At 37.6% G+C, this 12,477-nt stretch overlaps 1 protein-coding gene across 1 annotated transcript; it reads left to right on the top strand.

The window, feature by feature from the left end:
* The first annotated feature begins 3,668 nt into the window (after window positions 1-3,668).
* On the top strand, window positions 3,669-12,100 carry NAA11 (N(alpha)-acetyltransferase 11, NatA catalytic subunit). The gene is made up of 2 exons (XM_011941733.1): window positions 3,669-4,541; window positions 11,966-12,100. The coding sequence occupies exon 1, from the start codon at window positions 3,849-3,851 to the stop codon at window positions 4,527-4,529; it is 681 nt and encodes a 226-aa protein (XP_011797123.1). The 5' UTR covers window positions 3,669-3,848; the 3' UTR covers window positions 4,530-4,541; window positions 11,966-12,100.
* The last annotated feature ends 377 nt before the right edge of the window (window positions 12,101-12,477 follow it).

Raw genomic sequence — 12,477 nt, 5'->3', positions numbered from 1 at the left:
TTAGTGGCTCATGGAATAAGAAAGGCAGAAAAAAGAGATGACAGTAAAAATAGCAGATAGATAGTTCGTATGCTTCTAATTCTTCCAAATTGGTCAATTTTGTTATATTTTCCCCATTTGTCAGGCCTGTATTTTAGGAAGTCCAGTAAAGACACAACCCATCATTGTTAGGGTCATTTATAAGTATTAGGTTTGTTTATTCAGACATATGAAGAAAAATTGTTCAAATGAAAGTGTTTAGGAAATGTTTTATATATTTTTCAAGTACATAATGTATTCTTACACTAAACCTGATAAAATTACTCAGGGTGAGGGGGGTAATAAAAAGCTATTTAAGGTCTCTTTATAATATTTGGAATAAACTTGTTTTTTACTAGTAAGAAGAAAATTTAGTTTGCAAGTCATATTGTAAAGGAAGTATATATAGAAATTATTTATTCATCCACTAGCACCTCAGTGATATATAGTATTCATACAAGAGATAGACAAGATGTAGAAACAAGGTTAAAAAAATAACTTTAAAAAAACCAAGAATGGTCTAATAACTGACAATTATAAATTATAAACTGTGTTGCTCTCCAAACATCTTCAGCATGAAAATGTTTGACTCTCACTGCAGACAAAGTAATGGCCATTTTCTCTTTCTGGGTTCAACTAGCTGCCTCTGAAATCTCTCTCTCTCTCTCTCTCTCTCTCTCTCTCTCTCTCTCTTTCTCTTTTTTATTTTTCTTTTTTGAGAGACAGTCTTTGTGCAGAAACCAGGCTCAAATAATCATATATCTTGCCCTTAGATCCTATAGGCATGAGATACAAAGCCAGTTAGGAAGATAGGAGCTTCCTCCACATGAAATATTATAGATATGACATAATACCTGACTAGAACTCCAGGAGCTCTCATTTACAAGACATTTATGCATTAGATGACTTTTTGCTAAATTTTTGCAAAACATTAGTGAAGATTGCCAATGCCATTTACTTACGATAAAAACATACCACATACAAAACCTGACAAGACATGCTAGATCTACAGTCCAGAAATTAGAAGCACATTATAATTCATCAGAGAACACTTATACTTGACCTCAGTAGGAGGGGCCAAATTAAGTACCACTTAATACCAACACCACCTTAAGTGTCAGAGTTTTAGTTTTGGATCCATGCTTTCCACTGCAGCTGAAATGAATATGCAAATACTAAGGATATATGATAGAAACTTCTCTGTCAAAAAAGAAGAGAGTCTATCAGAATATAACCAGTTTTTGCATTTTTTTGTCTTAGTGGCTGCAATCATTGCAACTGGTAGACGCTTCTTTCATGACAGAGACATTGTCATCATATTCTTTCTATGATTATATATGTATAAAGATCACATTATTGTATATTAAAAATCATGCTTATTACTATTGGTTTGGGTACCATGCCTACTCTGGAATAAGTCAAGTAAACTGCCCAACTGTTGGGCATTAAGCCAGCAACTATTCTATGTGGAAGGATATAGTATCTGTAATGAACCTGGCTGCATTTAAATTAACCCTGTCAAAGAATACAGTGCACTCAAGTTTCAATAGTCTATGCTTTTTAAAAGAAGAACCCACTACAGAAGAATCAACAAAATGACTCTTCTGGATCATGCTTTTACTACAAATTATAGAGCCTCGTCCATGGTGTCAAGCACAACCCAAAGAAATTTCTGAATGTGAACAACTTTTCCAATGTATAGAGCCTATCAAAAAATCAGGGAGCTAAAACGTTTATGTAAAATCTTAAAAATGTATTAATAGAAACTGCCAATTGTCAAAATGCAACAAAAAATAGTGGCTATTCAAGCTATGTTTCACAGATCACATGGCTCTAGGTTACTCTAGCTATTAAAGGAGGGTGTACCCTCATTTGAAAGAAAGTTGCACATATATTCTAGATGAGTTAAGAGTGTATCCATGACCTGGCTAACCACAACATAATTCATTTTGGTAATTGAGTTCTGAGGCCTGCTAGGAAACTGGGAAGAAAGTTTATACGAGACACACAGATAATTCCATTTGTGCAAGTAGTGCTAATAAAATGTGGCTTCCTTGCACTATTAAATACCCCAAATCTTGCTTCATCTAGAAGGCATACTACTTATTCTTCTTCTTCTTCTGTCACCCAGGCTGGGGTGCAGTCATGCAGTCATTATTCACTATAGCCTTAAACTCCTGGCCTCAAGTGATCCTCCTGCCTCAGCCTCCCAAGTAGCTGAGATTACAGGCATGAACAACCACAGCCAGCTAAGATGACATTAAAATCTTTAAATGCATCTAGAAATAAAACGTAGGATTTATGTCAAAGGTAACAATGCAGTAATGTGAAGAAAGGATGATAATCTTTTTTCACAAAATGATGTAAATGGTGCTATTCGAATTGCATATCCACCCAGGAAAAGAATATCGGGCCCACCGATACCTTACAGCATATACAAAACTAAATTTCAGTTAATTGCAGATCTAAATATAAAATCTAAAATTAACAATCTTAGAAGAAAATATAAAAGAATGCGTCAATCACCATGGAGTAGGCAAAGATTTACTAAACAGAACACAAAAAGCATTAGCAACCAAATTTTAAAACTGGAAAAATTGAACTATATTAAAATTCATGCTTGGTGTCAAAAATCACCATTAAGAAAGGGAAATATCAACCAATAGGAAAGGATGATATTCATTACAAATATATCTAACAAAGGACTTATACCCAGAATACATTTTTGATAAAACTCAAAAATTAATGTGAAAAAGACACACAAGTAGAAAGATGAGCAAAAAAAATCTGAGGAGCCATTTACAAAAGAGGATACAGTATAGCTAATAAGTATATAAAGTGCTCAACTTTACTACTCATCAGTGCAATGCAAATACAACCACAGTGTAATAATTCTACCGCTACAAAAGAATGGCTAAAATAGAAACAATGGGGAAATAGCAAATGTTTTGAGAATGTGGAGCAACCGCTCTGAAAAAGCGGCAGTATTTATAAAAGTTGAACATCATTATATTCACTGGCCCAGGAATTCTAGTCCTAGATAAATACGCATTTGTTCCAACTAAAGACATGTCTAGAATGTTCAACTACCCTAAGGGTACTATTCCCAAACTGGAAATGACAAAATGGCCAGTAACAGTAGAGTTGATAAAAAAAAAAAAAATTGTGACACATTTAGGCAATAGAATATCAAACAAGGAAGAATATAAAGAACCCTCAGCTATACACGAGGTGGCTGAAACTTACAAAGAGTGAGTGAAAAAAATCTGACACAAAAATAATGCATGCACTATGATTCCATTTATATAAAGTCTGTCAGAAGTCTAGGTAATCGTTATTTTTGGGACGTTGGAAGCAGGTACTGGAAGGGGACAGGAGGCGGGGTTCTGGGATGCAATGTTCTTTATTTCCTCTAAGTTCCTGTTATATGGGTTTCTCCAGTTTGTGAAAAATTATTCAGATATACCCAAATCAAAAAGTTAAAACTGAAACAAATAAAAATAATAATTGCAATCGATCACTTTATGTAAAACAAATGAGGTCACAGCGAACTCCTTTCTCCCCCCACCCCCAACCCCCGCGCACGCAGACGCACAATGAAGTGAAACCTCATTGGCTGGGATCAGTGACGCACTTCTGAAAGTCGCAGCTTAGCACCATCTTTTCCATCTCCTGCTCGTTCTGCCTTCCCGCCATCTGACCTCCACAAGATTCAGCCCGGTAGTGTTAGCCCCGTGGACTGGATTCCTGAGGCAAACAGTCACCCTTAAGGTCGGCAAAGCCTCTTCTGGGTTCACTGCAGTCCCACCGGCTCCCTACCCGCCGCCATTATGAACATCCGCAGCGCTCGGCCAGACGACCTGATGAATATGCAGCACTGCAACCTCCTTTGCCTTCCTGAAAACTACCAGATGAAATACTATTTATATCATGGCCTTTCCTGGCCCCAGCTTTCTTACATCGCTGAGGATGAGGACGGGAAGATTGTGGGCTATGTCCTAGCCAAAATGGAGGAGGACCCAGATGATGTCCCGCATGGCCATATCACCTCACTGGCCGTGAAGTATTCACACCGGCGCCTCGGCCTGGCCCAGAAGCTGATGGACCAGGCCTCCAGGGCCATGATAGAGAACTTTAACGCCAAATATGTGTCTCTGCATGTCAGGAAGAGTAACCGGGCAGCCTTGCACCTCTATTCTAACACCCTCAACTTTCAGATTAGTGAGGTGGAACCTAAATACTATGCAGATGGGGAAGATGCTTATGCTATGAAGCAGGATCTCTTGCAGATGGCAGATGAGCTGAGACGACAAGTGGACCTGAAGAAGGGCGGGTATGTGGTCCTGGGCTCCAGGGAGAACCAGGAGACACAGGGCAGCACACTTTGTGGTTCTGAAGAGGAAAAGAACCCGGATACTGAAGAAAGTGGCAGTGACAGCAAAGAACCTAAGGAGTCTGTGGAGAGCACCAACGTCCAAGACAGCTCAGAAGGCTCGGATTCCACTTCCTAGAGCATGCTTAAGGTATTCTGTCTTCCCTGACCCAGTACCTCCCTCTCCTAAATCCCTGCATCCATCCCGCCTTGGCCTGCCCAATTCCATCCTGTCTTATCCCATTCTGGCCCTGCGAGGTTTTACGGTAAAAACCACCTGGTGACCTTAGGGAGAAGTTAGAGTGAGTTGAGGGAGACTCATTGCACGCTGTTGAAAGTGAAATACGATACCAACTCATGCTGAAAGTAGATTAATTTCAATGAAGAAACAAGCATTTATCCTGCTTTCTGGGAATGAGTTGTATTTCAGGGTAATCACGTAGTTGATGGAAGGCATTTTTTTCTTTATGGAATTCCAGTTACTAATAATGATAGAAATATAAAATCATCATTTTGCGACTCTTGATGAAATAATGGACCCAGCCAAGAGTCATCAATGGCTAATAGCGTTAGATAAAAGTTGGAGCACTTTGTAGTGATGGATCAGACTGACAACACTTGAACTCAGTGTAGTCCGTCTTCACTAAACGTGGAGACAAATACTTGTCTCCTTATGCAACAGGAAGTGCACAGTACTACCTGTGCAATATTCTTTCCAAAAGAAAATTATGAGATCTAACTACCGTTTTACAGAAAATAGAGGAACTTGTTAAACTATACCATGATGCAAACAGTCAAATCCAGAATTAGAGGTTTTTACAAAACATGACCTGGTTTCTTCAACAAATAAATGGCACTGAAAAAAAAAAAAAGGATGAAGCATTTTCTGTTAAACTTTACAGATACGTTAACTAAACTCAACTGTTACGGACATTGTTTGGATACTAATTCAAACAAACATGTATAAGACATTTTTGAGATAATCAGGCAAAATTTGAACAGGGACTGTATTAAGGAATTATAAATAATTTTATTAGAGGAGCTAAATGGTATTGTATTATTATGTTTAGAAAGTCCTTATCTGTTAGAGATACATACAGAAATAATTATAGCTGAAAGAATGGGATGCCTAGTATTTCCTTTAAAATAATCTAGCAAAAAAAGAACAAGATTGGAAGAGGGAAAAATGAAATAAGAATGGCAATTATTGTTGGGTTGGGAAATGGGTACTTAGGGGCTTCCTTGTGCCATTTCCTCTTTTGAATGTGTGAAAATTAACATGAAAAATTAAAGAGCCAAAACTCTTTTTTTTTTTTTTTTTTGAGACGGAGTCTCGCTCTGTCCCCCAGGCCGGAGTGCAGTGGTGCAATCTCAGCTCACTGCAACCTCTGCCTCCTGGGTTCAAGCGATTCTCTTGCCTCAGCCTCCCAAGTAGCTGGGACTCCAGGCGCCCGCCACCTCGCCTGGCTAATTTTTGTGTTTTTTGTTTGTTTGTTTTTTGAGATGGAGTGTAGCTCTGTCGTCCAGGCTGGAGTGCAGTGGCGCCATCTTGGCTCACTGCAAGCTCCGCCTTCCAGATTCACGCCATTCTCCTGCCTCAGCCTCCGGAGTAGCTGGGACTACAGGCGCCTGCCACCAAGCCCGGCTAATTGTGCTTTTAGTAGAGACAGGGTTTCACCGTGTCTTAGCCAGGATGGTCTCGATCTCCTGTCGTGATCCACCCGCCTTGGCCTCCCGAAGTGCTGGGAATACAGGCATCAGCCACCGCGCCCGGCCTAATTTTTGTATTTTTAGTAGAGACGGGGTTTCAGCATATTGGCCAGGCTGGGCTCGAATTCCTGTCCTTGTTATCTGCCCGCCTCAGCCTCCCAAAGTGCTGCTATTACAGACGTGAGCCACTGCGCCCAGCTCTTGTACTTCTTAATACACACTTATGCTAATACTAAAAAACCACTGAAACTTAAGTTTTAAAGGATTGGTATGTTAGAAACAACTTAATTGTAATAATATAATATCACAGTATTTCTTCCATCAAAGAACTTTGTATCACCTTAGGAGTTTCAAGGGTCAGTGAGCTACTGGCAGTTTACAGGCTTTAACATCTTAATCCAGTCACCTTACCCTTACATAGTGTGAAAGGCAGCAACTTTCTCATGGCAAAATCTAGTTATAAATAGTGTATTCTGTAAATAATTTCAATAAGTGCTATTTGATTAGTCATTCATAAAAATATTTATTTGTCAGGCATTAGGCTTGGAGCTGAGTATACAGAAGTGATCAGAACAAACTGATGTTTATATTATATAGCATTTAAGAATAAATGGACTTTTTTTGCATTTTAATGGCAAAACCCAAACTATAGCACACTAATCCCATTTTATTTTCATTTAGTTACAGTTCAATAGGTTATAAAAATTTAGATACAGTAAGTGGTGATTAGAAAGAATCTGTCCTCAGAGGAGGTTTTGCATTTGACTTTTAATAACCTTAAAGTTTCACAATGACTGATTCATTTGTTCTAATGCTAAAATAAAGGCAACAGAACAGTCTAAAGGAAAAGATGAAATTAAACAAAACTCGATGCCTTGAGAAAGCGTTGTCAAGGTTACACCTGTCTTGAAAACCCTGGAGTGTTCTATCAAGACTCTTTGAATCAACAAACCGTTTTTAAAAAATTTCAACTTTCAAATTCCTTCGTAGGACTTACACAGTATTGATCTCATCTTTGTAGTTACTTGCTTCTCTTCAGTGTTAAACTCTAGCTGAGAACAGAGCTAATCAGAGGTTGTTTTAAAACCATATATATACACACATATTATATATATATAAAGCCATATATATATAACTATATATATTATGTACACACATACACCTATAAAACTTTGATGAATTCAGAAGCATTTAACATCTGCTATGAGAAACAAAAATAACTGCCACTCTAGTAAAAGAAGAGAAAAAGAATAAATAAGAAAATTCATTGTTGTGTCACAGTTATAAATTTCAGCATATAAATTCAAGAATAATTGAACTGTTTCTTTATGATACTGTAATTGAACTTTATTTCTAAGTTGAAGGAAATGTTTCCTGGACTGAACTTCACACTCTTTGAGTTGTTATCTGCTGAGACACATTCAATGGCTGCATCCAATCTTTCATCCTCAGGATTCACTTCTGGGTCTTTTCCAACCAGAGGTCTCTTACCATTTTGGTAGCAAGGGTGTATGAGTATGAGTCTGCACAAGCTAACTGCTCTAAAAATTAACTTCCAAATCTCCATAACTTAACCCAGTAAAAGCTTATTTCTCACATCATGACAATGTGGGTCATCAGTGTGGTGGCGATGTGGAGTGGAGGGAAAAAGATGGACTAGGGTGCATGGAATCATGCAGGGATCCATTTAGAACGGGGATTCTTAATTTTCTGTAGCTCCCTTTGGCAATCTGGTGAAGCAGAAAAATGTTTTTAAAAGATGTAAAAATTATATCAGGTTACAAAGGAAAACAATTTTATTGGTACACAGTTATCAAACTTTTAAAAATATTTTTGTTGTAATATATGTGCTTTTTGTTGGCATATTGAATAGCCTAATAATTACTATTATTTCGAAGTAAATTTTAGTATAAATGATATTTGAGATACCTTAAGTATCTATAATGTGATATGAAAATACCTATGATTTTTATTGGTGACAAAGTCTCAAGTATTGCTAATACTACTGTGCATTGATTCCTAACATGTTCATAATTTAAAGAATTGCCAGATTTCAGTTAGAAGTTGATGAAAATACAGAATTGTTTTCGTTCCACGTCCAAGGTCATGGTTCTCCTACATTTTATTAAATAGATCCCAGGTTAAGAACTCCTAATTCAATGACTCTTGTCATTTTTCTAGAATCATAAGACCTTCAAATGGTTCATATATATTCAACTAGCAGATGAGAGAAGAGAATGTATATAGTGGTTCATAAAGGTGTTAAAAGTCAAGGCTTACCCAACTAACTGCAGGGGACGCTATGATATTTAGTTTAGCTTTGTGCTCAGGAAAGGAAGGAGTTCAGTAACAACACAGCATAGTATCTGCGACAATAGGAACCATCCTAGTGGTGCTCTGGACTATGAGAAGTTTTGCTTCCATGCCCAGTTAGGGGCATGGGATCATACAGCTGCTCTCACTCCATGACATAGCCCAGGGAACTCTGTCAGGCTGTCTGAGGTTGTCTAAATAAACACCTGACATACATTTCTTCTGCTGTTTCACAAACTTGGACATGGAAAACAATGGGATTCTGTTATCTTGCTGCCATTATGCCACTAATTAAAACCTGGAACAAATGGCCCCTCTCCTCTGAAGTCCCCCAAACTGTCTAAATCTTCACTTCCATCCCATGTAATGGGGATTCACCAGCACCTAGGTCTAGCTCCCTGAATGGGGAATGTCTCCAGTGAAGAAAGAAAGAGAGGAAAAACATTTAAAAGGCTCACACTGCAAAAGTACTATCCTTCTATAATTGTGGTGCTCCCTCCTGTGGAGCTGGAGTTCAAATACCTATATAGAAAAATGTCCTAAAAAAATATTTTTCATTTTCTCTGTACTTTTGAATTTGGGAACAGAGACAGAGTTAGAAGTGATGCTGAGCAGGACAGTTGGTGAAGAACTGGTTGATTTCATCTGAAAAATGGTAACAAAAATTACTCTTAATCCTATGAAAACGCACTGTTTTGCAGGTATTAATTCTAAGCACTGTTAATGATGTGTTTCATTTATTCCTCATAATAATCCTGTGAGGTAGGTACTGTTACTCCCTTTTGTGGTTGAGGAAATCATATCACGGAGAGGGCTGCATATTACACAGATAGTAAGTGGAAAACAAGGATGCAAACTCAGGTGGTCAGACTCCATGATTGAGAGGATTAAATGAGTCAATCTGTGTAAATTGCTAAGCACAACTCCTCACACACAGTAAAATAGTCCATAAATTGTAGCTGTTAATGTAATCGATAGGAAGAGTAACTTTTCAGGTTCTCTTCTTCTCCACGGTAATCAAATGATAAAATGTTGTGTATGAGCAGCAACAGTTTGCAATCTTGGAAGGGAAATGCATCTTAATGATTAAAATAGCTTTCACTGACAAGCTAAATGTCAAAGCATTCAGCTGAATCAACGCTCGTCAGTGGCAGAGTTTCTAGGGAGCCATAGCAATGAAGACAGGTAGGTTCAAAACATGCTGGTTGAGGCAGGAATGTCATCAAACTGCTGCTTGTCTCCTGACAAGAAATATGTGGTTGATGATTAATAACAAAAATGAAAAAAATGCAAAATCTTAGCGTTTTCAATTGAGCTGGCAACATTAAGTTAAGTAAGGTTACTTCAGTGACTCTCCCTTTCTGGTTTATTCTTTGTGTTGCTGAGCTGTCATTCTAACAAAAAGTTGTTAAATATTCACATGAACATTCACTGAAATAGACTGTTCTTAATTTTACCAGACAACTAATTATAACTGTAATGATATAATGAAATATGGAAGAAACCTACAGACTGACAGGTCTGGTAAATTCCTAGTATAACCTTACCCCAGAAATGCCAGAAACCATAGATTTCAAATGCAGCTGCACTCTATGAAGATAAAGAGGGGTTTGGGAAGAGATAAAATATTGTTTTGAAATACTAATCAGATAGATGCCATTTGTTGAATTATTTATAATCTCTAACAATGTCACCTTTCAATCAGTGTATGATGACTGAAATGTAGGATGTAGGATGACTGAAATACTAACTTTTTCAGAAGTAACTGATAAAAGCAGAGGTTTTTCCTAAATTTTGTACTCTGTGCTCTTGTATATGAAATCTAATGAGCTTTTATGGTACAGGAGGTTAGATAGAATATTTAAAATTCTTTGAATGGGCAGTGATTCAAAGAGCCAGCATAAAAGCCTTTCTGAAAATATTCTACAATGCCATTTCTGTAGATAAATATCTTTAGAAAATTATAGGATTTTTTTTTAAAGTAAAGCCATAATATTCTCTTTCATGTTTATAACACCATATCGACAAATAGCTTATATTTGTCAGGCTTCCATAGCCCACCTTTAAGAAAACCTGATAATATAAAACTTTGAACTTAATAAGCTAAGACATTAAGGGCTTGGGCTGGGCACAGTGGCTCATGCCTGTAATCCCAGCATTTTTGGAGGCCAAGGTGGGAGCATTACATGAGGCCAGGAGTTCAAGACCATCCTTGAAAATATAGCAAGACCTGGTCTGTACAAAAACTAAAAAAAAATAGCTAGCATGGTTGTGTATACTGGTGAGTGCTTGTAGTCCTAGCTACTCAGGAGGCTGAGGGTGGAGGATCACTTGTGCCCAGGAGTTTGAGGCTCCTGTGAGCTGTGATTGCACCACTGTGCTCCAGTCTGGGTGACTGAGCAAGACCCTGTCTCAAAAAAAGGACTACAACACTAACATTTTAAAGGGAATCTTTATGGAAAAATACCTATACTCTTAAACAACAAACTGTCCTGTAGCCTTTATTACAGTGTTATTTGACTTCTTCAGTTTAATTTCTTAAAATTTTCAAGCAGTATTTACTGAGATAACTAAAACAGCTATATAATGTTTTTATATAACTTCTTTTGCATGCCTGTATTAACAAAATGAAAAAGGCAATGATGATAGTCTTTCTGGCCTATTCCTCCATATCTTGTATCTCTTTTGTTATAACAAATATACTTTAAAAAATAAGATTTTACATAATATTACCTCTTGCAACTGGCTTCACTTGTTACTCTGGCAACAGAATTTTCTATAACAATGATTTTGTACAAAAATGCTTTTTAACTGCTCTGTGCATAATAGTCAACCTCAATCTCATTTACTTCTGTGCATATGATAGATGGGAAGGTACTCAGTAAATATTTATTGAATGAATGAATGAATGAATGGATCTCTCAAATTACCTATATAATAATTTTTTTAAAGGAGAGAAAAATAATGTATGTATGATACTACTTCCTTTTACCTGATGTAATTAGGGTACTTTAATTTGTGAATAAAGAAACATAATGGTTATTTGGGTTTCCTGTTCAGGTCTCACAGAAAGAAAATATGACTTATAGAGTAGGACACATTGTGTCTAACTTATCAAGAGCTAAAAGGCCTTTCATTTCTTTAGAATTGGAATAAATTTTCTTTTGAGTGGAGTAGGATGGGATAGAATTTAAAGATGACAAGCAAAATTATCTCAGTTTCTTTAGTTTTAAAATAGGTTCTTTGGTGGTAAATCCCAGTTTTTTGGTGTTCTTTCCGTCCCTTTCTCCTGGCAGAAACGTCCTGTAGATGTCTGGAAAGGTTCATGTGTTCTTACGGCAGGGAGGGGAGAGAGCCCCAGATCTGTGTGTGGCCTTTGTGCAGTCATCTGAATTCTCACTGATGTCCATGGAGATATATCTAGTCCAAACTAGTTACTGGGTTTCTTTATCTGCTGCTTCAGTCTGTCATTAACTAAACCAGTATTCTTTCAGACTTGTCAGAGCTTATAGCTCTCCCTTTCTCATTTGTTTTCTTCTCATTTTTCAACAGCATTGCAGGTCCTCATGTCTCAACCACATCTACCCTGTGAACCCTAGTTTAGTCTCTGCTCTGCAGCATCTGCTGTGGGGATCATCTCACAGTGACCAGAATGGCTTCTCACTCTCAACTCTAAACAACCACCTTTCACATATCCTGCTGGGATCATGAAGGAATACCTGGACATAAGAGCTGCTGCACAACAGCCAACTAAGTTTGAGACCTGCCATTATAGAACCTTTCTTGGTCTACTCACACCATGCTGCCATTTTATTGTGTTTGTAGTAGTCCTCTGTTGGGTGTGGTTATCCTGCAAGTGTTTCTCCTTTTAGAATGATGAACAGGAAGCAGGGCAAACTCTTAAAGCTTTCCAGCTTTCAGTTTTTTTTTTTTTAACCATTATTTACCTGGGTTTTCATCCATATTTTTTTGCCATTATTTTACCTGAGTTTTCATCCTTGAGGAGGTGAGGTAGTCACGACCATGAAGTCAGACCTTATGCCCCCTTCCTCCTCTTTCCTGGA

The sequence above is a fragment of the Colobus angolensis genome, unplaced genomic scaffold (genome assembly GCF_000951035.1).
Source record: "Colobus angolensis palliatus isolate OR3802 unplaced genomic scaffold, Cang.pa_1.0 Scaffold200, whole genome shotgun sequence".
Classification (NCBI taxonomy): Eukaryota; Metazoa; Chordata; class Mammalia; order Primates; family Cercopithecidae; genus Colobus; species Colobus angolensis.
This window is presented reverse-complemented; position numbering and strand designations above follow the sequence as displayed.

Coding starts and splice junctions, on each gene's coding strand:
- NAA11 (XM_011941733.1), top strand. CDS start 3,849: ATGAACATCCGCAGCGCTCGGCCAGACGACCTGATGAATATGCAGCAC.